The sequence below is a fragment of the Malus domestica genome, chromosome 02 (genome assembly GCF_042453785.1).
Source record: "Malus domestica chromosome 02, GDT2T_hap1".
Classification (NCBI taxonomy): Eukaryota; Viridiplantae; Streptophyta; class Magnoliopsida; order Rosales; family Rosaceae; genus Malus; species Malus domestica.
The window spans coordinates 31,911,369-31,936,010 of record NC_091662.1 but is presented as its reverse complement, the minus strand read 5'-3'; the positions used below and the strand labels follow the sequence as shown (position 1 = coordinate 31,936,010).

At 38.8% G+C, this 24,642-nt stretch overlaps 3 protein-coding genes and 1 pseudogene across 6 annotated transcripts; 3 read left to right on the top strand and 1 right to left on the bottom strand.

The window, feature by feature from the left end:
* Positions 1 to 33: 33 nt before the first annotated feature.
* Positions 34 to 11,091, top strand: LOC103418492 (vacuolar protein sorting-associated protein 36). 3 transcript variants are annotated; one of them, XR_011574052.1, is made up of 9 exons: positions 35 to 779; positions 960 to 1,148; positions 1,800 to 1,893; positions 2,015 to 2,072; positions 2,255 to 2,324; positions 3,111 to 3,246; positions 3,368 to 3,452; positions 4,536 to 4,733; positions 10,758 to 11,091. XR_011574052.1 is itself a non-coding variant. In XM_029095043.2 (8 exons), the coding sequence occupies exons 1-8, from the start codon at positions 135 to 137 to the stop codon at positions 4,295 to 4,297; spliced, it is 1,317 nt and encodes a 438-aa protein (XP_028950876.1). In that variant the 5' UTR covers positions 34 to 134; the 3' UTR covers positions 4,298 to 4,441. The 3 variants fall into 3 exon arrangements, 2 of the variants coding, with proteins under 2 accessions (XP_028950876.1, XP_028950874.1); XM_029095043.2 differs by lacking the exons at positions 4,536 to 4,733; positions 10,758 to 11,091 and adding an exon at positions 4,258 to 4,441 and having other exon boundaries at positions 34 to 779; XM_029095041.2 differs by lacking the exon at positions 10,758 to 11,091 and having other exon boundaries at positions 36 to 779; positions 4,536 to 5,096.
* Positions 11,092 to 12,401: 1,310 nt separating this feature from the next.
* LOC103408978 (uncharacterized) lies at positions 12,402 to 17,875 on the top strand. Of its 2 annotated transcripts, none has more exons than XM_008347802.4 (8): positions 12,402 to 12,747; positions 12,905 to 13,507; positions 14,296 to 14,396; positions 14,480 to 14,556; positions 14,760 to 14,829; positions 16,439 to 16,529; positions 16,609 to 16,671; positions 17,132 to 17,875. In XM_008347802.4, exons 1-8 carry the CDS (start codon positions 12,667 to 12,669, stop codon positions 17,753 to 17,755), a joined length of 1,710 nt encoding a protein of 569 aa, XP_008346024.2. In that variant the 5' UTR covers positions 12,402 to 12,666; the 3' UTR covers positions 17,756 to 17,875. The 2 variants fall into 2 exon arrangements, with proteins under 2 accessions (XP_008346024.2, XP_008346017.2); XM_008347795.4 differs by having other exon boundaries at positions 14,287 to 14,396.
* A 57-nt stretch (positions 17,876 to 17,932) lies between these two features.
* On the bottom strand, positions 17,933 to 19,319 carry LOC103410544 (gibberellin 3-beta-dioxygenase 1-like; annotated as a pseudogene).
* Positions 19,320 to 21,677: 2,358 nt separating this feature from the next.
* On the top strand, positions 21,678 to 23,159 carry LOC103408968 (gibberellin 3-beta-dioxygenase 1-like). The gene is made up of 2 exons (XM_008347785.4): positions 21,678 to 22,165; positions 22,360 to 23,159. Exons 1-2 carry the CDS (start codon positions 21,678 to 21,680, stop codon positions 22,952 to 22,954), a joined length of 1,083 nt encoding a protein of 360 aa, XP_008346007.1. The 3' UTR covers positions 22,955 to 23,159.
* Positions 23,160 to 24,642: the final 1,483 nt, after the last annotated feature.

The window sequence follows — 24,642 nt, the reverse complement described above, 5'->3', positions numbered from 1 at the left end:
ATTTCAAAAAAAAAAAAAAAAACTTAAAATGCCCAAATGCATGAATTAAAATCCCACGAAATCCTAATCCACCCTTACTTTCGTTAGAGTAAACTCAAGTTCATATCACGATTCACGACTCACATGATTGTCAAATGGCCGGAAATTGCCTGCAAGCGGTGGAGCTTACTACGAGCGGCCGCCCAGTCCTCCTCCCAACTGAGATCGAATGTTCCCTCCTCTCCGCCGTAGACCTCGAATGCGAAGACCTCCCCAACTTCCCTCACCTCAAATCGGGTCTCCTCATTCTCACCACCCACCGCCTCTTATGGCTTCCCGACTCCACCACCACAATACCCACCGCCTCTTCTTCAGCCTCCGCCATCCCTCTCGCCGCCGTCACCCACATCTTTGCCGCCAAAAAGTCAATCAAGTCGATGTTCCACTCGCCCCGGCTCAGATTCCAGCTCTCGGTTTCGCCGGAAGGCCGGGTTCCGGATTCCGGTTTGGGTTCGAGGTCGGTGGTTGTGACGGTGGTGGTGAGGGGGAAGGGCGATTTGGACGCGTTTTTGAGCAAATTTTGGGAGAGCTGGCGGGGTAGAGCCTGGGAGATTGGGGATGAGCAGGGCAGCTCCGATGCTGTTTCGGGTTCGGGTTCAGCGTCCAGTTCCGGGTTGTATACGAGGGAAGGGACGGTGAGGATGGTTGGAGTTTCGGGGATATTGAGGAAAGAGCAGGAGATGTGGGAGAGTACTGATAAGAGCTTGCAGGACGCTTTCCAGGACTTGAATGCTCTCATGGTAATAATAATCTCGTCTTTTCGGTTACCATGACAAACAACTTCTTGAATTTCAGGGATTTTAATTGCTGCAATTGAATTGTTTTTGTTTTTCAGTTTGTATGATTTTCGATTCGAGTTGAGTGTTCGTGCATTCTGTTTGTGAATGGTTTTAAGTTGTAGAGTAACATTAAATTTACAGAGTAAGGCTAAAGAGATGGTGATGCTAGCAGAAAAAATGAGGCAGAAGCTTTTATCCGGCTCGCAGCCAAATGATGAGGAATTGGGTTCCAAACAAGAGATGCAAGATTGGATGCTCAGTGTTGGTATTATATCGCCCGTTACTAAGGAGTCTGCGGGTGCTCAGTATCACCAACAATTGTCCCGTCAGGTTGTCTTCTTTCCGTGTTCTGTGTGATTGTGAATGAATCCATTTTGTTTAATTTCTCTTCCTTATTGTAAAACCAAGTGAACTGTTAAGTTTGTTTGTTTGGACGGCGGGGCAAAGCGAGGACACTATGAAATTTGAATTTGAGAACATATATCTCTTTCAGATTGTGTCGCTTGAATATCGGTTTGTCATTGAAGAAGATTTAGCATCACACAATATGAAAAATCAAATTTGTTCCCAGTTTTCATTCTAACGTATAAAAAGCAATAGAATGTGAAGGATACTTTCTAACTTCTTGACCAGGCTATAAAAAAGGTAAAGGTCGTACCCAGTGCACAAGGCTCCCGCTTTACGCAGGGTCTGGGAGAGGTGAATGTCGGCTAGCCTTACCCCCATTTATGTGAAGTTAATTTTATTTATTGCTCATAACTTATTTGACCTTGTTAAACTCTAATGTCTTGGCTTGTTTAAGGTATCTGATATTTACGTTCATTCTTATCGGACGTTCACATTATTGTTTTTTTGGTAGGTAACACTCACATAGTATTGACTTATGTCATTACGATGAAAAATGCATCATGTCACTTATTATTTTTCCAATTTCTTAGTCTTAGAAAAGAAAACTAATTTTCTGTTGTTTCTGATATATAGTTAGCAGATTTTGTCAGACTTCCACTTGAGAGAGCTGGAGGGATGATGAATCTTATAGACATCTACTGTCTCTTCAATCGTGCTCGAGGCACAGGTGTTGTGTGATAATACCTGATCTCTTGTTTTTTAATTTGTGAGCACTAATTGGTTAAGTTTCGAGTTCATGTTGAAAATTTTAAAGCGTGAAATGTGGCTTAGTATCTCTCTTTATGCAGAACTGATATCGCCAGAGGATTTGCTGCAAGCATGTTCTCTCTGGGAGAAGTTTGACGTGTATGTAGGAATTTCTTCAATTTGTTTATTTGAAAGCATGGAAATACATTATTAAATAATGCATACTGTAAATGCTAGTATACATTACTTGTAGTGAGTAAAAAATGAATACCTGTCGACATCAATATTATGTGTCATGAGTATGATACTATATCATCTTGTTGATTATTCTTTCTTTGCAGCCCAGTAATGCTTCGAAAGTTTGATAGTGGAGTCATGGTTATCCAGAATAAGTCCCACAGTGACGAAGAGGTGATCTTATATCATTATAAGCTGTTTCACATTGATAAAAATGTCTAATTGTTTTGGTTGAAACATATTGCCTTTGCACTTTCCGAGCCAAAGTGGTGGAATGCATGTAAATTAATACTACCATTAAAGCCCACCATAATCATACTTAACACTAACCATTGCATTGTCCTGCTGCAAAAGAATTGTTTTCATACACAATAAGACTAAATGATATTGGTTTCAAAAAAGAAGATAGATTCAGTTCTAACATTCTAAGAGAGAAAAAAACATTTGTTCTGGTGCTAATGATCTTAACTTTAAGTTCCCCACAAGGAATCTGATTCCTGAACAGGAATGAGATAGATGTTATGCGGGTCTTAAATGGCACCTATGTTTCTCTTGATTACTTTAGTGTAAGACAGGCTAGAATAGGGATGAATGAGAATTATTTCATTAGTCCATTCAAGCTATATGGTACACATCAATTTTTTGGTTTTTTTTATTTATTCATAAAATGATGAAAAACACATGGGGTGTGCTATCCACACACCCCTTTTTACTTCTCCCACACCCCTTGTTAATTTATGTCCTTTGATCTGCTTCAATTCATCCGATCCAACGGCCGAAAATTAAAAGGGTGTGAGAGAAGTAAAAAGGGGTGTGTGGATATCACATCCCAAAACACATCCTGGCCCTGTACGATGCCAGAATGTACTTTGTTTTGCATCTTTCATTATGACATCTGTCATTCTACATCAGAAGCCATTTCAAGTTGCATGAGACAACTCACTGTATTTTGGAAATCAGGTTTTTGCTAGAATCAAGAACCTTGTAACAAAGCCTGATGCTCTTCGAAATGGGATAAGTGCTAGTGATGCTGCAATTACATTAGGTATTGCACCAGGCATGGCCAAGGAGCATCTTCTTACTGCTGAAAGCAAAGGTGTGTTGCACAACATTGTTTGACAATACTCTGATATTATTTTCTTCATAAGAGTAAATGTTTTCTACGAAAAATATTAGTACTGTGGTTGAATATTAATTAATTTTGGATATTTTGGTAGGTTTGCTGTGCAGAGATATAAGCCCTGATGGCTTTCGCTTTTATATCAACCTGTTTCCCGAAATCGATCCAAATGACTTGTACCTGTAAGTGAAAATCTGTCATTGATCTTGAAGACTGATGTTTTTCCTTATTTAATGTTATTATTCAATCTTCTCTTGAAGGAACTTGTTTGTCAAATCTTAATTACCATGTCTCCCAGTGATTCGATTTAATTTTTATACAATTTAAGCATCTTCAAGAAGATTATCATTAGATCAAAAAGATTATTAGATCAACCTCTACAGTAGTACTTATTTGGTGGTGGAGCCAATGGTAAAAATAAACTGAAAAGATGGAAGATGGGGGTAGATAATGTATATATAGTTTTCCGGCCGTAATATTAGTTATGCAAATATGTGGGGATGTTGTAGACTTTGAATGCAAGAAATAACAAAAAAAATGTCGTACCCAGTGCACAAGGCTCCCGCTTTACGCAGGGTCTGGGAGAGGTGAATGTCGGCTAGCCTTACCCCCATTTATGGAGAGGCTGCTCCCAAGTCTCGAACCCGAGACCTACCGTTCATGTGCGAAGGCACTTGCCATCGCACCAAGTGCGACCTCTTAAGCAAACCTACTAACAATGCAAGAATGAATTTTCCAACTGGCTAAAACCTCCGGTAATGATCCCTGGTAAAGAAGGGATGCCTAAGGGCTTCTGGAGCTGTTAGCCTGTTGGAGGGATCAAATCTAAGGAGACCTTGCAGGAGGTCGATGAGATCACCAGCTGAATGATCGACATGCTACATCACAAAAAAAAAAAAAAAGGAAAAACGGGAACCCTATAACATTAGGATAGCACACATAATGCATGCGTCTGCATATTCTCATGTGTAAGTGTGCGTGTGACAGGTTTAGCAGTTGGAATGTCTACTGTCAAAGTCCAGCATAACCACCCTGTGACATTAAATTTCAAGCCTTGAACCACTGAAAAAAATGCCCCAATTTTTCCTTTAAACCATCCCAAACCCTCGATCCTTTTATGTACTCGATACATCTTGAAGTTTCTGTAAAAAAATTAGAGTGGATGACAAGGTGGTGGTAGGACTTAAACTCTTTTTTTTTTATTATTATATACATGCACTTTTCATTATGTATTTTATTGTAATAAGTATTTTCTCTTTGGACAGAGTGAAAGACTATGGAATCTATCACACATGGTTGAGGGCGGCGTCTGCTTCTGGATGAGAGGTGATTTGTGCGGTAATCCCTTTCTCCATTTTCATGCGGCTGAAATCAGAAGCAAATAAGACTGACATAAATGGATGAATGATGCCGAAATCAGGAGTTAAGATGTATACAAATTGATGAATACCAAATGTTTTCAGGTGAGTTTATTCCTATTTATCACTTTTTAATTCCCCGAAAATCTTCAAACTTTCAATTTTGGGGCAATGCACAGACTTAAAGTTCCGCTACCATGCATCAAGGACATACTTGACTCCAATATGACAGAATTATAGGTACATATGTGCTTCTTGAGAGTTGGGTGTCTCTGGTCCATGCCTTTAACAAATACATCGACTTTGTAATTGAACAGAAAAGGGGGCAATAATATGTGTGGGGAGGGAAGCGTTTTTTTACTATATATTTTTTAAAATTTTCTTTATCTCCCCACCTTGCCCCCTTCCCAATTGCTTATTCGGAACATGGAGAATTATCGAGCCATTTTTTTAAGTGTGTTTTTACAATGGTTTTCTCTTATCTTCACCGCTCCAAGTTTTGATTATGTTTGATTGATTCTTGGATTGATATTTAAGGCTTTGCTTCTGTGTTCTTTAAGGCTTTCCAAGTCTCCAACCGAGAAGTTTTCCTCACTCGGAAAATTAAGGGAACACTACCCCAACCTACATGCTCCACTCAGAAAGCTTCAACATACAAGCTTCAACAAAAGAAAATTCAAAGAACTTAGCGAATAAGGCTTTGGTGTATTTAACACAATACGTTGAAATGAAGGAAAGCTTATTTATTGATATCCCCGATAAGCTACAAATATGTACATATACATGAGTCAAAATAAACACACAAGAGGGAGCCTTCACAAAGGTTGCTTAGGAGAAGTCTCAGCAGTCGGTAGAGCCCCAGAAAGAGAAGGCACCGGAGGGGGATCATTTGGAGCCTCAGTACTGGACAGAACCCTAGAAGGAGGAGGCATCAGAGGTTGATCATTTGGAGCTTCATTACGCGGTACAGCCCCAGAAGACGAAGGCAATAAATGCCTTTGGAACAAACCCACAAATCTCTGATGATCAAGTAAAACCTGACCATCAGTTTCCTTCATCTGGTCAAGCTTCCTCTTCATGTTTGTAGCATAGTCATGTGCGAGCCGGTGCAACTGTTTATTCTCATGCTTGAGCCCTCTAATCTCCTGTTTGAGACTCATCACTTCAGCCGCCAATGATTCAACTTGGCGGGTTCGAGCAAATAGGCGTTGGGCCATATTAGACACAGAACCTGCACACTGAACACTGAGAGCCAGCGAATCCTTAACAGCTAACTCATCAGACCGTTTGGAAAGTAGTCTGTTATCTTTGGGAGTGAGAAGGTTCCTGGCCACCACCGCAGCGGTCATATCATTCTTCATCACGGAATCCCCAACGGTAAGAGGACCAGTAGGGGAGACGAAGGATGGGCGCCATATGTTGTCTGGAGAAGGCGGGGCTGCCTCTTCAACAAGGTTCAAGTCAAAACGACGGTCGGAGGGGCCAGACATTTTCAAAGGTGTTGAAGAGAGAATTGGTCGGACAAATCAAGATCTTAGAAGTGCAAGAATGAAGCTTCTACTGGTGGAGATTCAAGTGTGCTTTGGAACTTAATGCCAGCCCCTATAAAAATCTGCACTCGACGGAGCTTCAGAAATCGAAGAAGCGCCTGCTCAGAAATCGAAGAGGCGTTTGCTTTCTCAAAAGCTGGGCTGCTTAGAGATCACGAGGGTTGATCTCAGAAATCGAAGAGGCGTTTGCTTTCTCAAAAGTTGGGCTGCTCAAAGACTACAAAGGCCGATCTCAGAAATCGAAGAGGCGCTCGCTTTCTCAAAAGCTGGGCTCCCCAGAGACCACGAGGGCCGATCTCAGAAATCGAAGAGGCACCTACTTTTCCAGCCTTGTCAGCACCTGTCACACGCACACTCAGCTTTGCGGAAATTATGGGCATTCTATCGAAGACTTCTGGGGAAGTAGAAAACACATGAATCTTACTGTTCAATCACCCACTTCCCACACGCAACAATAGCTCATGGGTACCACAGAAAACTTTGCCAAAGTTCTCTGCCAAAGTTGAGCACGTGAAGCTTGCAGCTCCCACTACATCGCTCTGACCAAGAAGGGTAAAAGAATAGCAAATAAACAGCACTAACAAAGTTTAAACCCATAAATTTTGAAGGTCTAGCTACCATATTATTACCCACAAGGGTAAAGGAACAGTACCACTGCTGGATAATTGGAAAGTCCCTGTGTGTCAACCTCTGTGCTTCGTGGCAAGGTAGACTAGCAAACATGCCCAACCTTTACTCACATTCGAGAAAACACTCCCAATAAGATTGCTTGCTCCAAAATCGAAGAGGCACCGTCCTCCGAATCTCGAGAGCCAGACTCCCAACATGACTACTTTCTTAAAAATCGAAGAGAAGCTTCGTGGCAAGGTAGACTAGCAAACATGCCCAACCTTTACTCACATTCGAGAAAACACTCCCAAAAAGATTGCTTGCTCCAAAATCGAAGAGGCACCGCCCTCCGAATCTCGAGAGCCAGACTCCCAACATGATTACTTTCTCAAAAATCGAAGAGACACTGCTCCCCGAATCTTCGAGAGCCAGACCCCCAGCATGATTGCTTTCTCAAAAATCGATGACGCATCGTTCTCCGAATCAATCGAAGAGGCGCTCGCTTTCTCAAAAGCTGGGCTGCTCAGAGACCACGAGGGCCAATCTCAGAAATCGAAGAGGCACCTACTTTTCTAGCCTTGTCAGCACCTGTCACACGCACACTCAGCTTTGCAGAAATTATGGGCATTCTGTCGAAGACTTCTGGTGAAGTAGAAAGCACATGAATCTTACTGTTCAATCACCCACTTCCCACACGCAACAATAGCTCATGGGTACCACATATAACTTTGCCAAAGTTCTCTGCCAAAGTTGAGCACGTGAAGCTTGCAGCTCCCACTACATCGCTCTGACCAAGAAAGGTAAAAGAATAGCAAAGAAACAGCACTAACAAAGTTTAGACACATAAATTTTGAAGGTCTAGCTACCATATTATTACCCACAAGGGTAAAGGAACAGTACCACTGCTGGATAATTGGAAAGTCCCTGTGTGTCAACCTCTGTGCTTCGTGGCAAGGTAGACTAGCAAACATGCCCAACCTTTACTCACATTCGAGAAAACACTCCCAACAAGATTGCTTGCTCCAAAATCGAAGAGGCACCGTCCTCCGAATCTCGAGAGCCAGACTCCCAACATGACTACTTTCTCAAAGTCGAACAGAGGGTAAAGGAACAGTACCATTGCTGGATAATTGGAAAGTCCCTGTGTGTCAACCTTTGTGCTTCGTGGCAAGGTAGACTAGCAAACATGCCCAACCTTTACTCACATTCGAGACAACACTCCCAACAAGATTGCTTGCTCCAAAATCGAAGAGGCACCGCCCTTCGAATCTTGAGAGCCAGACTCCCAACATGATTACTTCCTCAAAATCGAAGAGACACTGCTCTCCGAATCTCGAGAGTCAGACCCCCAACATGATTGCTTTCTCAAAAATCGATGAGGCATCGTTCTCCGAATCTCGAGAGCCAGATACCACAGACCACTTTTTCAAAGTGCTCTGACAGAGTTAAAACATGTGAAACTGGCAGCTCCCACTACCGTGCTATGACCAAACAGGGTAAAGGAATAGCATTACTACTTGTTGTTAGGGAGACTCCTATATATGTCGACCTCCATCCCCAACGGACAGGCAGACCTGCAAAAATGCTCAACCCTTCATCATATCTGAGAGGGCACTCCCAACGAAGCCTTTCGAAATATTCAGCTTTCTTTCCCCCCGATAATACCTCTGCAAACAAGCTATACTAGAGCAAGAATATCTCATATCATCAGGGTTAAAAGCAAGAGTATCCCATATCATGCTTTTTCCCTGTCTTTTCCTTTGGCCTTGTTTTTACCTGCAAGACAAGGAGAAAGAGAGCAATCAGTCAGCACTTGGAATCAAGCTTCCAGCCAAGAACTGACTGCCTGGAACCCCTTACCTGATTACTTACCTGGCATTGCTCTCGAGTACTCATGTTCAACATCTTATGTTTCCAGGGAAGATTCCGCATCTGCTTGAGGAACAGATAGGGCAAGTGCGAAGGATACAAGGAAGCATGTGGAGACAAGCGTAACAGCACACGTGCCGATACATCCATTACTCTGTCAAAAGCAAAAGTATCCCATATCAGCAGGGCGGAACGTACTCTAGATTTGATGGACTTGTTTTGACCCTCAAATTCTTCAGTCGGCCTTATACTCTGGAGGAAACCAGAAAACCCTCCAGCTCAGTTCAAGAATAAGCCTGTGGAAAGTTACTTCTTCAAAAGCAAAAGTATCTCATATCATCTTTTCTCATTTTTCTTCTCTTTATCCTTCATGCTGCTGCAAGATGGGGAGAAGGTGAACAATCAGTCGGAGCTCTGATTGCTTACCTTGTCTGTCACCTCTTTCAGCAGACCCCCTAGCTCGGCGACTTGGGGGGACTCCTACTACATGGTTTGTATCGCGCTTGACCAAGCCTGAAACTACAAGTAAGCTTCAAGTGAAATTGATACATTACCTTGTGCATCTCCACCAGTTAAAGATACCACCCCTGGATGGAGGAAGAGTACTTCCAGAGAAGATGCCACATCTACCTATGAGACAGATAAGGCAAGTCAAGACGACACCACACTCCGATACTTAGAAGTTTCGTGATTACGAGATCATTCTCCCACAATATTTCCTAATGTCATTTGTACTAAATCATTCACTTGTACTCACTAAAGGAGAGCTTGAACCTATGTACTTGTGTAAACCCTTCACAATTAATGAGAACTCTTCTATTCCGTGGACGTAGCCAATCTGGGTGAACCACGTACATCTTGTGTTTGCTTTCCTATCTCTATCCATTTATATACTTATCCACACTAATGACCGGAGCAATCTAGCGAAGATCACAAAAAGCGACTGTTTTCGCTACCTAGGATCTATCTTGCAAGAGAACGGAGAATTAGATGGAGATCTCAACCATAGAATACGAGCTGGATGGATGAAGTGTAAGAATGCATCTGGCGTGTTGTGTGACCGTCGTAGGCCACTGAAGCTCAAGGGAAAATTTTATAGGACGGCAATAAGGCCAGCGATGTTGTATGGCACAGAATGTTGGGCGGTGAAGCATCAACACGTACACAAAATGGGTGTAGCGGAGATGAGGATGCTTCGTGGGATGTGTGGGCACACGAGAAAGGATAAGATTGGGAATGAGGATATCCGAGGTAAAGTAGGAGTAGCCGAAATTGTAGGAAAGATGAGAGAAAATCGGCTCCGGTGATTTGGACATGTGCAAAGAAGGCCGACTGACGCTCCGGTTCGAAGATGTGACTAAGGGACAGAGGTTCATGGCCGAAGGGGTAGAGGAAGACCTAGGAAAACTTTGGAAGAGACTCTAAGAAAAGACTTAGAGTACTTGGATCTAACGGAGGACATGACACAAAACCGAGCGCAATGGCGTTCTAAGATTCATATAGCCGACCCCACTTAGTGGGAAAAGGCTTTGTTGTTGTTGTTGTTGTTGTTGGTAATGTGAGATGTAGTGGCTGAAAAATAACGAGCTTTCATTAATTTAGGACCCGTTTGATAACCAACTTGTTTTAGTTTTAGTTTTTAATTTTTTATTGTTTTTAGATATAGAGGGAAATTTATGAAAGAAATAAGGAATGGAGAAGGATGAAGGGGAGGGATGAGAGGGAGAAATGAAGGAGATTATATGAAAGCAAAAACTTGAAACTGAAAACAACTTAAAAACAGTTTTTGGTTTTTAGTTTTCATTTTGTGTACATTCGTTATACGTTCTTCTACATATCTCTCACCATCCTTTGTCCGTTCTCTTATCTCTCTCATTTCTCTCGTGTACTTTCCCTCTATCTCCATTACATTCTAACACAAAAATAACACTAACTAAAACAAAGCTTAATTTGACAACCCAAAAATAACAACTAATTAACACCAGTTCTGCCCTCTAGTTGGCTTGGTGTTAATTAGTTGCTGTTAATTTGTTTTAGAGCTGTTTAGCCATGAGCATGTGAAATTAGTAGTATTAGATGAAAGCTTAATTTGACATTGTAGTGGCATGCAAGTGGGAGGAAAATTCATTCATTCTCCATACCTATTTTGATGTTGAATTAAGATAACAATGTCATTCCAAGAAGAGGACCCTTTGAAGATGCAATCAAAAGGAGAGAACATTGTTTGTCTATGACTGATTGTTAGATGATGAATGTATTATGTAAATGCCTGTATCGTAGTTAAGTCCGATAAATCAAAATGTCTCGGAAAGTCTATCTCGATTCGTACCCTATCTGTATATGGGTCAGGATGAGACTTTTTTGGCACGCTTTTTAGAGTTTATTCTTTGAATTTTTTATGATCAAAACTCTATATTTCAATTAATCATTCATAAGATCATCTTTGTAAAAAATTAGTCAAATTCAAAATCATTAAGATATTCAATTATTGTGAAGAATATAAGCGAGGGGAAACACTAATGTAACCGGTCAAGAGTTTAATACCAACCTGAGCCTTAATCTAATAGGATACTCCTTGAAACTCAAAAGTCACTATTTTACTTCTTGAAACGTGATTTTGATTTCATGTTGCCTCCTTAAACTTATAAGTCGTCACTTTGCTTCATGGAACTCGATTTTGATTCCATGTTGCCTCCTTAAACTCAAAAGTCTTCATTTTACTTCAAGGAACATGTTTTTTATTGCACTTTGTTCTTTAAAACTCAAAACTTGCCAATTCACTTTTGAAACTTACAATTCGCTTTAAATTGCCTTGTTTTTATTTTTTAGAAATAGTTCATCCATTCAAAATTTATAATTGGTAATATGCAAAATTTATTCTGAAAATAAATGAATAATAAAAAGTAACAAAAAGAATCTTCCCTCCCCACCAATCTTTTTATAACACGTTATACAATGTTTGAAAATTACTTTTTTTTTTGTTTTTGTTTTTTGTTTCAATCTATGTGGCATTATTTGATTCGATATGTGAGCTATATTTGTGCCACATCAGTCATAATTAAATCATAATTATGCACATAAGTAAATTTAATGGAATATATAGAAACAAGCGAAAGTTGAGCGAATAGAGTTTCAGGAAGTAAAGTAGTGACATTTGACTTTTAGGGGGTCAAAGTGTGATCTAAATTAAGTTTCAAGGAGTAAAGTGGATACTTTTGAATTTCAGGGAGCAAAGTGGGTTCAAAACAGAGCTCTAGCAAGCAAAGCAAAGTTGCAATTTTTTAGAGCTCTAGCAAGCAAAGCAAAGTTGCAATTTTTTATTTTCAAGGGGTAAAGATCGAAATTATGTTTTAGGGAGCATAGCTAAAAGTAAGTTTATATATTATATTGCGGTAAGAATAAGGGGAGGGGACACCCATTTTTGACACATTTTGTAGGACTCACTCTGTAACTTATTTTAACAATCCGAACTATCTATATTTGAATTTATTATTCATAGATTATCCTTGTAAAAAAATTAAAACTAAGACATTTATTTATAGTGAAAAAAAATGAACAAATATGATTATACAAAGACACTAAAACGACTATCATTTAAACCAATTGTTATATTATGAATTTCAGTGAGTTTTTTTAGACATGATTTTTTAAGAAATACGTAAAAAAATAGACGGTTAAACTATTGAAATATACTGGGCCCATGAAGTGAGTGTAAAAATGCGAGACCGCTCCGATCATATAACCCATATTGGTGGAGATGTGTCCTTGTCCACGAGTTTGAAGGGCTTAAGAAACCGAAGCCTTTGGGCTTAAAGTTGCATGCCCAATATGTAAAAAAATAGAAAAAGAAACAAAAGAAGCCCAATCACTCCATCCTCCAAAAATCCTTGTCCCCCTCCCCCCGACACAGCGAACAACGAGGCACTCTAAACCCTTCTTAAACCCTAGCTCCTCCTCCGCTACCTCAAAGAAGTATCCAGAAGTCGCTGTATCAGTCTGGACGCTGCAAAATGTTACCTCACTACAATTCCTTTCCTCGCCATTCCAACCAAGCTCACACGACCGGTATCTCGGCTCCACCTCCTCACCAGGTAATTTTCTCCTGCATTCCAAAATATAACCGCTTTCACTCACTTCAACCTGCTTCTGCTTTCTGGGTTTTGGTTTTTATGGCTTGTTTAAGAAGAAGCAGGAGGTTACGGAATCTAATCTGTTGCTGATATGTTGCAATGTTCTATGCGTATGCAGATGCAACCTCAATTGGGTATCAGGAATCCCCAAATTCCAGTCCAATTTAGTAATTCTAATTCCATGATAGCTCAACCCAATTTCATGAATCTACCAAACAACCTTCCTCCTATGCAAAATAACCATCTGGGTATGCCTCAGTTCGGTTCCGTTGGCCCTACATCTCAGCCGGGTCAGCCGAATGTTGGGTTTTTTGGTTCGCAAAGTAACGGGCAAGGTATGAACTCGGTTGGGCAATTTTGCAATTTGGTGCAGCAAGTGAATCAATTGATGTCTTCTCAAGTGCCTGGGCAGATATTTGGGCATAACATGTTAAATTTACAGCAACAGATGAACCCGAATATGGGTTTGCCGTATGGGCAGTTTTGTTTGCCGAATTCCATGCAAAACATGAATCAATTTGTGCCAATGCAAATGCAAAATCCATCGCAAGTCCGTCCTAATTATGCTTTCCAGGGATCAAATCAAGCACCTCGGGCCACAATGTCTCAAAATGTCCCATTGTTTGCAAATAACCAGGCTAATCTGCATTCTAATCAGGCAGGCCAGCAAGCTAACCAGAATCAGCAAAACTTGGGTCTACCTCCAGTGCAAGGGACACAGGTAATTTGAATTTATATTCTTTGTGGCAAAAAGTATTACATGAATATCGCTGCATTTATTTATCTGTTTGATAATTTTTAGTTTTTAGTTTTCAGTTATTGTGTTTGAGATATGGGCGAAGTATAGGGGGGAAAGGACGGACGAAGACGGGTGGTGGGAGAGAGGGGAAGAATGAATGAGAACAAAATCTTGATATTTTTTGGTTTTAGTTTTCATTTTGTGTACCTTTCCTCATACATTTCTTCTACATCTCTTCCACCATCCCTCCTCCACCCTTCTACGTCCCTCATTGCACCCATGTATTTCTCCTTTATCTCTAACTGGAAAAGAAAAATCAAAAATCAAAACTAAAAACTAAAAACATAATGGTTGTAAAATGAACCTTTTTTTTTGTTTCTTCTTCTTAAGATTAGTAAGAGACTTAGTTTGTAATGTTTTATAAGGGCATGGTAAATTCCGAGATCACCTTTGTCTGTGTATATGTGTGTGCTCCGTGGTTCATTACATATACTGATAAGTAAGTCACTTTATTGTTGGTTACGATTTGATGGACAAGGTTGTTACATTATATTGATATAGTAAGGCCATGCTTTTTGAAAATACATCATTTGGCTGTCAAAATGTTCTGCCTCCTTTTTCTGTTAACTTTGATGTAGATAGTTTTCCATCATTTTTTTTTATGAAGTACATTTTCTTAAAAACAATTAGTTGCTAATTAGAGTAGATTTATATAACTTTGAAGTAAATGCATTTGCTGTGGTTGATAAAAATGGTGTCAGCTTCTGCAGGGAAATAATACAAACAGTAATGGTGGTTACAATTCAAATTCCAATTGGAAACAATCACCAAGCAGAAACTTTACAAAAAATCCGAAGAATCACCAAGGGGGGTAGGTCATACTAGTGTCATTTCATTATTTTACTTCTGAAGATACCAATGATTTGGGATTGTTAATAAATATGGTTTGTGTAGATTTCAGAATCCGCAGTCACATCATATGAAAAATGCAAAGGGAAAGTTCACTTTTCGTAATGGGCACAAAGGAAAAGGTGTGGACTTATACCTGTCTACCAAGTACCAAGTTTATATAGTATCTTTCCTGTTTATTCCTTTAATGTCATTGTCCATGCTTCATGGGTTGCAGAGAAATCATAAACCATGATTTCCTGTTACTGTTTCAAGTACAGAATACTTTTTGTAAGCATGATGTTCATTCATGAGTCTCCGACTCTCTCTGTCCACAAAATTGCAGGGTTAAGAAATGAGAGCGAAGGAAAGTTTGCTCTGGCCAACTCTTCAAACCAGGGCAAGCAAGGGAAAAGGTAACCTCTGCTCTCTCATATCATATAGTTTTGAATGAATTCATGAGTTTTCTCTAATTGGAATTTCACCAATCCGGCTTGTAGACTGTCTTGAAGATACTTTTACTCTTTTATAAGTTTAACAACATACTCTTGATTAAATTATACACTCTTTTATAAGTTTAACAACATACTCTTGATTAAATTATACCTGTCTCTGACTCTGTTAAGATGGTTTTCAACAAAGCGGGTTAACTACATCTTTTGAGGCTGGTTTTGGCTTAGTTTATTGCATTATAAACTCTAACAAAGAGCTATTTTTTCATTTGGAACATAACTTTAGGCTGCCAAGTCTTTAGTGGTAATTAGTGAACTTTTTCTCTCGGGGGAATTTGATAAAGAGGATTAGTTGAGAACATCATTAGATATAATCATATTCAATTATTTAGTGCTCATTTCGAAACACTTTTGTTTTTGCGTTTAAATTTCTAGTTGGAATTGCTTTTAGGTTTAAATTTTGGGTTTTCCTTGTAGGTCATTTCTTGTACATTTCGTCCCTCGTCCATCAATCCTTCCCTAACCATCATTCTCCCATCCATCCGTTATTTATCCCTTGCGTTTCCTCACTACCTATTACTAAAATATAAAAACTGAACCAAAAATGGAAGTGTTAACAAACAGGCCCTTACTTTACCATGGCAGTTCGACAGTGTCACAAAATATAATAGCTTGCTTGAGTAGTTGAGTAGTCAAATGTAGGATTTTCAATTGGCAGGCTGGTGGCGTGTTTGAGCTTCACTAAGATACAATTTCCTTGGCCTGAGCTGATCCCAGCCCAACCTTCGAGCCTAAGCGATCAGATGACCTTTATGTAGAGCAGTATTTGGGCTGAGACACTCGCAGGTCGGCATGGAAAAATTATTTGAAGATACTGTGTGAGGCCTGATATATGCGTTAGCCCTTTTTTTTCAGGCCTACAAACCTTTATCCAGAATAAGCTTACTCAAAGTTCAAAGACAGCTCAACCTAAAATGTTTTAGCTAAACAAGTTGGGTTTTGAGCCAGTTCAGCCAAATTGGCAGTGCTAAAAAAAAAATAAAAAAAAAATAAAAAACTTGTATTAATAATACCAACTGGGTCTTATTGTTTCTCCCTCTTGTTCGCCCTCCTTGCTACACAGTAACATTAGTATTGAAACTTGACTGGTTTTGTCAATGAAGGCCAAAGTTTGACTGTAGTTCCAAAAACTTTGAAAATACCATTTTAATGTAATCCCAAAATTGATGATACACCATAATGTTTCTCCAAGAAAGAGGATAGATAACAAGAAACTTCCTCTTTACTCTTGAATTTTATGATGAGTGTCTCTGTAGCCATATGTGAATCCTGAAGTCTTAAAACTTTTTACAATTATGGGCTTGGTACCTAGAAACTCACAGATAGGAGTAAAAGGTAATATGTATTTGTGCTTTACATTGCAAAATTAACAGTCATGAATTAGCTTTACATTCTCCGCATCCATAATCCTTACATCTTGCCTTTTGAGTGATCACACTGTCCTGTTTCTTAATGAAACTCGTCACTCTTTTTATGTATATGGACTCGCCTTCTTTCTGTCCCAAATGAGAAGATCTCTTTCCTTGTCATATACGGAACAAGAGATTGAGCGGTGGCGTGAGGAACGTAGGAAGCACTACCCATCAAAATCCAACATAGAGAAGGTTTGGCTGACTGTGAGACATGCCTGCTTTTTCTTTCCATCTAAATGTAGATTTTCTAATATCAAAATGCCACTTGCAGAAGATAAATGAAAAGATGATAAATTCAGAGATCATTGAAAGAGAGGCCAACATTCGACGAGAGGTGTGCCGGTTACTTCTCTCTCTATCTCTTTGTGCGCGTGCACGCTCGCACTGATTATTTGAGCACTAATCATTGAAGAAGACTGAGAAATACTTTTGCTCAACTCATTATCACCTAGGCCAATTGAGCTAGTTCTGGTTAACTTTTTGCATTTTGTTAGTATGTCTATAAGCTGCATCGTGGCTTATATTTTTAATTGTTACTCAAAGAGATCACTGGTATTACATTAAACCTGAAATTTTGGATCATTTCATGAGAGCTCTTTGAGATAGCTCTTCTTCTATTACTCGTATCATGCTTGATGTTTATGTCACCTTCTTCTATTACTGGTATGATGCTTGATGTTTATGTTTCAAAAGGTGATATACTGGTTTTCCTTGACTTTGTTCCGGACACTGAGGAAGTAAATCTTTGCCACCACGTTCTTATATTTGATAGTTTTACTTATTCTTCATTGCAGCAACTCAAAGAAATTCTTACAAAGCAGGCTGAGTTGGGAGTTGAAGTTGCCGAAGTACCATCATACTACCTCGCAGATTCTAATCAAGGGCATGTAAAAGAAGATAATGAATCATTGACCAAGAAGGGGAGATTGGCAAACAAGTTTGGTAAGAGAGAAAAATATGATAGAAAGGATCGGTTTTCCAAGAGGCAAAGATCACATCAAAAGGGTTCGTCTAATAACCCTTCTTTCAACAAGATGGAGCCAAACAAAAGGGAGCCAACCTTGCTGCAGAAGCTTCTTAGTGCAGATATTAGGAGAGACAGAAGCCACCTGCTGCAGGCGTTTAGGTTCATGGTGGCAAACTCTTTCTTCAAAGATTGTCCAGACAAACCTTTGAAATTTCCTACTGTAGCAGTTAAAGAAAGCTCGGGTGAGGAAGAGGTGGCTGAAAAGTTGTCCTCACTTGCGGAGAAAGATGCTTTAAAGGGAAGCGATAAATCCATGGTTGGAAGAGTTTATAACAATCATTCTGGAAATAACAACGATGTCAGGAATTATGATGATAGCGGTGATGAAGATGATGGTGAAGGAGAGGGAACAGAGACACCTGGGGAGGAAGAGGAAGAAATCATAAACTAGAAATTCTACTTTTTGTACAAAAATGTAATGTATTTCCTTGTGCGTTAAATTCATGAATATTATAGCAAGTCAAAGGCATGTAAGAAATATTTATATCTTTAATTTCTTATGTAGCAGAAATCGAAGTTTTATTATTTTATTACAGGGAAGAAGTAAGCAAGGGAAGACGAAGCATGGTTATATGATTACATTCATTAAATCCTCTAACTAATTCGGAGGAGCACACAGTCGGAGTGATTCAAGTGCCTTGTTGTGAAGCTTTGCCTTTGTTCCAAGGTACTCATTCCAAGTGAGCGGCGGGTACAGCGGAGGACAGCTCGGGCCAAGTAATTTTGAGAGGGGTGAGACCTGAGCATTCTCCGGAGGACCATATAAGCAAGCGACTGATACGCGGTGCTGGCTTCGGTTCACCACTGCCCGGTGAAAGACATTCTGGTACAATCCGTTTGATAGCATGTGCATGAAGTCACCCACATTGATCACGAAAGCCCCAGGGACTGGTGGAACCATAAGCCACCCACGGCCCTCCTCCTCCCCCTGTCGGAAAACTTGCAAGCCACTGGCGTTACTGCTTTGGTGGACGATTGAAATGAGGCTTGAATCGGTATGTTGGGCAAGACCTATGGTCCGATCCGGATCCGGACAAGCTGGGTAAGAGTTGAATTGTAAGACTGCAGATGCATCTTCAAATTCACCTCTTGGACCCGCCCATTTGATGTCTTCCTTGGATATGCCTAATGAGCCAAGCATTAGCCACATCAACTTAGCCGCAAGCCTTATCATCTCTCTCTCATATTCTTCAGCAATACAACTGACCAAACAAAAATCAAACACCATTCAAAGCAAAAACACAATACACACACACACACACACACATACATACATATACATATATATATATATATACATATATATATTTAAATATGCAATTTAGAGACAAAAAACTGACACTTAATTGCTAACACATTCTCGAATACACAACATATTGTAAAGCACATCTGTTAGTTTTGTATATCTAAACAGTGTATATGTAATTATTAGTGGCTGGAGTAATACGTGCATGCATGCGTACGTACCAGAACTTGGTGTAATCTTGGGGCCAAAGTTGGCGAAAATGTTCAAGTGGTGAGCCAACGGTAGTGAAGCTCTCAGACCACATTAGCTTTTCACAAAAGGCAGATATGCGATGGAAACCGTAGCCGGAAAAGCCATCGGGCAATCGAGCTGCTTTGAGCTTTTGTTGGGGTGGCAGAGAGAAAAGGCTTCGAACAGTAGATTCCATGTCGTCAACAAGTTTTTGAGGGACGCCATGGTTTGTGGCCTGGAACATGCCCCAAGTCTTGCATGCATGTCCTACGAGTTCAACGACATTTGGGTCGGTGAGATCGATTACCGGCACAGACTCTGAGCAAGATAATGATTCGAAAGATGGATATTCGTTCAGCTGTGACGTCCATGCATACGACTTCGGCAATTCCTGCAATGAGCTGAAGTCGTCTGGCTGTTGCTTGTGGAGAAAGATAGGGTGGGATTTGAATGCATCTGAGAGTTTTCCACTGGACATAGTCGATAGTTCTACTAGAGAGAGAAGAGAGGGGGGGGGGGGGGGGGGAGGGGGAGGATTGTGCGCATATAAATAGAGATGGTGGCAAGTTTTATTTTTTATTTTTTATTTAGAAAACTTCATTTTAATCCTTAAAAAGCTATAACCTTGTGTAAGATTAAAATCCAATTTTAGTCCCTAGTACATTTAATCATCTCATTTATTAGTTATATTTTATGTTTTATTTATCTTTTTATTCCTATTTTAATTTATTAATTACATTTAAATTTAATTTTCATTTCATTTATCATAATATATTTTTAATGTCTACATTTAAGCAACTAATTTTTTGTATAATATATAGTCCGATCACAATTTTGTATGTTCTTCATTTAGATACATTTTAATACATTTGAATATTTTTGTATATCCATCGATACAAACATATATGTACATTAATTCATTGATACAAACATATACATGCATTTAGGTACGTACATTTTGGTACACACATTTGAGTTTTTTTTTTTTTTGGTGAGTACAACAATATATTTTACACTAAGGCGACGTGTTCGGTTAAGCTACACAATGGACAACTTAATTTGGTATCGAATTCGCCATCCACGAGATTCGAACCTAATACCTCTCATTTGAGTATTGACTTTTAGGTACATTAATTCAATATACTATATTTCGGTACATACATTTTGGTACTTACATTTCGGTATTGACATTTAAGTACATTAATTCAATATAATATATTTCGATGCATACATTTAGGTTCATTATAATATAATTCGGTACAATCATGTAGGTACAAATATTTAGATACAAAAAAGTTAATTTTATATATTTCGGCACAATCATTTTTATACACTTGTGTATTTATATATTTTTGTATCACAAATTTCTTTTAATATTTTCTCATTTATGTTCATTTATAATTAAAGAACTAAATATGTGCATATTATAATAAAATTAAAATTTAATGTGGAGAGATTAAATAGAAATACACATTAAATAACAAAAATTTGAATATAAATTTTGATAAAAGTACACTTTAAGGGATTAAATTGAATATGTAATCAAGCACTAGGTTTTTTTTTTAATTTTAATCTTTTGCAAGGACTAATGTTCAAAAATCCCTTTTTTTATTTTTTATTACAAGCAATATTTTACACCAGTTCACGCTAAAGAGGGGAAGGAGGGTTTGAACCTGAAATAATGTAGGTTGAAGAAAAAGACTCTAACCACCAGAACAATCTACCACTTTACGGTGGCAAGTTTCTCATTTATTTTTCATTTGTCATTTGTGCATGGATGGATAATCCTCTAATATATTTTGACACTGTATATATTCAAGTTCATAGAAACAAACAATCGACCCAGAAAAAAATGTTTCAGTTATGGACTGAGATCACGTTTGTCTCCTTTTGTTCTTCTATCAGTTTCACATCTTTTGAAGATATTCATTAAACACACATTCACATTTTTCATTCTTTTCCCACATTGTTAATGTGTGTGCATTCACATTTTTCATCCTTCATTTCACTCATTTTTGTGTGGTATCGGTTACTTGTCATCATTTTGGCTCCTTTTTCATCCTCTTCTCTTATATCTCACTCCCTTTTTCATGGGAATTTCTTCAGTACTACGTAACATTAAATGAGATGATAAAGTAAATGATTGAGATTAAAAATAAGGTCTAACTAGTTGTAGAGATAAATATTACGCCTTAAACACACTAAATGATACGTAGCATTGAAACCACACTTCACTTTTGTTTATGAATCTGTTTTTCTTTTCTTTTCTTGTTTCATTATTTTCTCTCAATTTAAATGTTTTAGCTCATTAAATCAAATTCAACAGTTTAATTTATGAGTAATGCTAGGGAGAACACAAATTCATACCACATTCGTATATAATCTTATGTGGCAAGTGATGCATACAATCAATATATCCATATATAAATTCATTAATAGACGTGACATATGCATATTATTTGCCACATCAGAATGGTACACAAAAGTGTTGCAAAAATGTGGTCTTCCTGACATTTTACTTAATTTATAGAGCTAAACATGACTCCTCTTATTTTTCTACCAATCTTCGTCTTTTATTATTGAAAAATACTAAATCACATTGGTGTAAGATTTGATGTTGCAAGTGATGTATATATGTCATTAATGAGTTTATTTCATTAATGTTAATTATAATATCATTTGTCGCATTATGGTACACCCACGTGATCTAAAAATGTGTTGGGTTAATTATTGGGTTTGAGAAGCTTTGACAATGCCTATATATTCACTAGCTAAGGGCATCAAATTTCATCCCAAGTACAAATATTATCTCTCTCTCTCTCTCTCCCTCTCTACCATGCCTGCAAGTGCAAGTGCAAGAGTTGTCCCTGATGCCTACGAAGGCAACTCTGTGAATGTGGTGTTGGACCAAGTCCCTGATGACTTCAACTCATTACATGAGTTGCCAGATTCGTATGCATGGACAACCCTCAACGAGCATCCCTCCCTGGACTCGGACTCCGTCCCCGTTGTCGATCTGAATGACCCAAATGCCCTTCAACTGTTAGGCCATGCATGCAAGACTTGGGGTGTCTTCCAACTCACAAACCATGGCATCCCCCAGACTCTGGTTCATGACATGGAATCTGCTGCTCGAAGCCTTTTTTCCCTGCCAGCCCAACAAAAGCTCAAAGTTGCCCGCTCACCGGGTCAAATTTCCGGCTACGGCTTCCATCTCATAGCTGCCTTTTGGGACAAGCAGCAGTGGTCTGAGTGCTTCACTATTGTTGGTTCACCACTTGAACATTATGAGCAACTTTGGCCCCAAGATTACACCAAATTCTGGTAACCTATCACAGTACTCATGACACGTACAACTAACTACTCTTTGTTATTTATAGATTGATTGTTATTTAGAGACGGGTCCTATCATTGTATATGAAACGTACGCCTTTTAATTTCCCTTTTTTTAAGTGGTTCTTGCTTAATTCGGGTGCACTGACTGACCCAACGTTTTGAGTATTTTCTCTTTTTTTCAGTTGCATTACCGAAGAATTTGAGAAAGAGATCAAGAAGCTTGCCTCTAGGCTCATGTGGCTAATGCTTGCCTCGTTAGGAATATCCAAGGACGACGTCGAATGGGATGGTCCAAAAGGTGATGATCAAAATGCATCAGCTGTCTTCCAGTTCAACTCTTACCCGTCTTGTCCGGATCCAGATCGGACCCTAGGCCTTGTTCCCCATACTGATTCGAGCCTTGTGTCCATTGTCCACCAGAGCAACATCGATGGCTTGCAAGTTTTTCGGGAGGGCACCGGTTGGTTCACGATTCAACCAGTTCCCGGTGCTCTGGTGGTCAATGTTGGTGACCTCATGAGCATATTATCTAACGGTTTGTACTCGAGTGTCCTCCATCGAGTCTTGGTGAAACGGGCACAACACCGTATATCACTTGTTTACCATTATGGACCGCCGGCAGCCGTCAAAATCGCACCCCTAGAAAAGCTATTTGGCCCAAGCCACCCTCCCCTCTACCCGCCGGTCACTAATTGGAATGAGTACATTAGTACCAAGGCAAAGCTCAAGGGCAAAGCACTTCCATCACTTCGGCTTTATGATCCTCTTATGAAGTAATGGGTTTGCAGATCTAAATTATCAAGTTTTATTTGGATTAAATAATTGAGGTTTTGCCTCTAATCTGTCTCTTGTCATGCTTTCAAAGATCTTAAGTTGCAGAACTCTATTTGAGATATGCTCAATGGGGTGGATGCATGTTTGTTTTCGATATGAAGTTTGTAATGGTTATGTACCCAAATGAATAAAAGGTTAATTAGATTCAGTCCTTGGGTAAGATTTGGATTTCCATCAACTCTTAAAGGAAGATCGATGAAAATTAACCCAAAATAGGCTAATAGAAAATTAACCAAAATAGACTACTAGAAAATTAAAATATGACTGGGACATATATATGGTCAAGGGACTAAAATCAATATTTGATTTTGACCTTAAACCTGTGATTTCAACCCAAAAAAAAAGTTACACTGGTTAATCCAAAATTGACTTTATTCTAGAGTTCATTTGATTTGTGAATGCATCTTTCAAAAGTAACCTAAAGACATTTTAAAAGTTGTTGAGGGAGTTTATTATTTTTAAAATAAATATGATTTTTTATTTTTATTAAACAGTGTTTATTGCTTACTTTTAATGAAAAAAATGTTATACCAAACAGAACGTTAGATTCACGAATATATTGTTTTCTTAAAAAAAATAAAAGAATAAAAAAGTTGGTGTTCGTTGTACTGAATTTATCCAAAAATAAAAGTAAAAGGCACAAATTAAGGATTTTAACTAATCAGAAAACCAACTAGGAAAAAAAGAAGATAAAAATCAGAAAACCAACTAGTACTATTTTATTTGTAAGTGAGAAATTTCAAATTCGACTCACATAATGTTAATGACTATCATATTTGTAGTAAAATAGTAAAGTCTGATTCCTAATTATCCGTAAGACACAACTAATGCATTCACCCTTCAATTTTACAATAGAAACAACCGTCATATGTTTAGCCCATTAAGCCGACATAGTGAATAGCTCAGTGAGTTAGGTCATCTCCAACCGAAGGGTCTAGAGGGCCAGAGGACCGAAAATAGCCCTAAAACCGTCTCCAACCGAGGGCTAGGCCAGAGGGCTCGGGAATCTGGGAGGCCCCCACGGAATTTTAAAGGGCCAAGGGCCAAAGGGCTGGCTGCTTTCAGCCAGCCAGCCAGCCCGCCCCAGGCTGGCTATTTTTTTTTTAATGTTTTGTTATTCCTGTCGGTTATAACCGACAGGATTTATTAAGAAAAAATTCAAATGAAACGGCTACTAGCCATTGCATTTGATTTGATTTTTTTTTTACATTATTATTATTTTTTTTTATTTACAAAAATTTTCATATAACTTCTATTTTTTCCTATAACTTCTATTTCACAAAATTTGTTTCATATTATTTTTAAATTCCATTTTTTTCCTATAACTTCTATTTCACAAAATTTGTTTCATATTTTTTTTTAAATTCTATTTTTTTTCCTATAACTTCCTAAGCCATTATACAACATTAAATTCTAACACGGATGGAGACGGTTGGATTTGAATTTAAGTTGTAGTTTTTAAATAATCAATTATGTTTGGCCCTTTGGCCCTCGGTTGGAGACGGTTTTTTGTGACAGGGCTAAAACGAGTCATCTGGCCCTCTGGCCCTCGGTTGGAGACGGAGGCAAATATGGCCCTGTACAGTTCATTAAAATATTAATATCTTGGAGAATCTTGGAGGGCCAGAGGG

Bases quoted from the DNA above. Each gene is read 5' to 3' on its own strand.
- LOC103418492 (XM_029095041.2), top strand. From the start codon at position 135: ATGGCCGGAAATTGCCTGCAAGCGGTGGAGCTTACTACGAGCGGCCGC. The intron at 2,325-3,110 runs GTGATCTTATAT...TTTGGAAATCAG, and splicing joins AGTCCCACAGTGACGAAGAG to GTTTTTGCTAGAATCAAGAA. The intron at 3,453-4,535 runs GTAAGTGAAAAT...CTCTTTGGACAG, and splicing joins GATCCAAATGACTTGTACCT to AGTGAAAGACTATGGAATCT.
- LOC103408978 (XM_008347795.4), top strand. From the start codon at position 12,667: ATGTTACCTCACTACAATTCCTTTCCTCGCCATTCCAACCAAGCTCAC. The intron at 12,748-12,904 runs GTAATTTTCTCC...ATGCGTATGCAG, and splicing joins CGGCTCCACCTCCTCACCAG to ATGCAACCTCAATTGGGTAT. The intron at 16,672-17,131 runs GTGTGCCGGTTA...TCTTCATTGCAG, and splicing joins AGGCCAACATTCGACGAGAG to CAACTCAAAGAAATTCTTAC.
- LOC103408968 (XM_008347785.4), top strand. From the start codon at position 21,678: ATGCCTGCAAGTGCAAGTGCAAGAGTTGTCCCTGATGCCTACGAAGGC. The intron at 22,166-22,359 runs GTAACCTATCAC...TCTTTTTTTCAG, and splicing joins CAAGATTACACCAAATTCTG to TTGCATTACCGAAGAATTTG.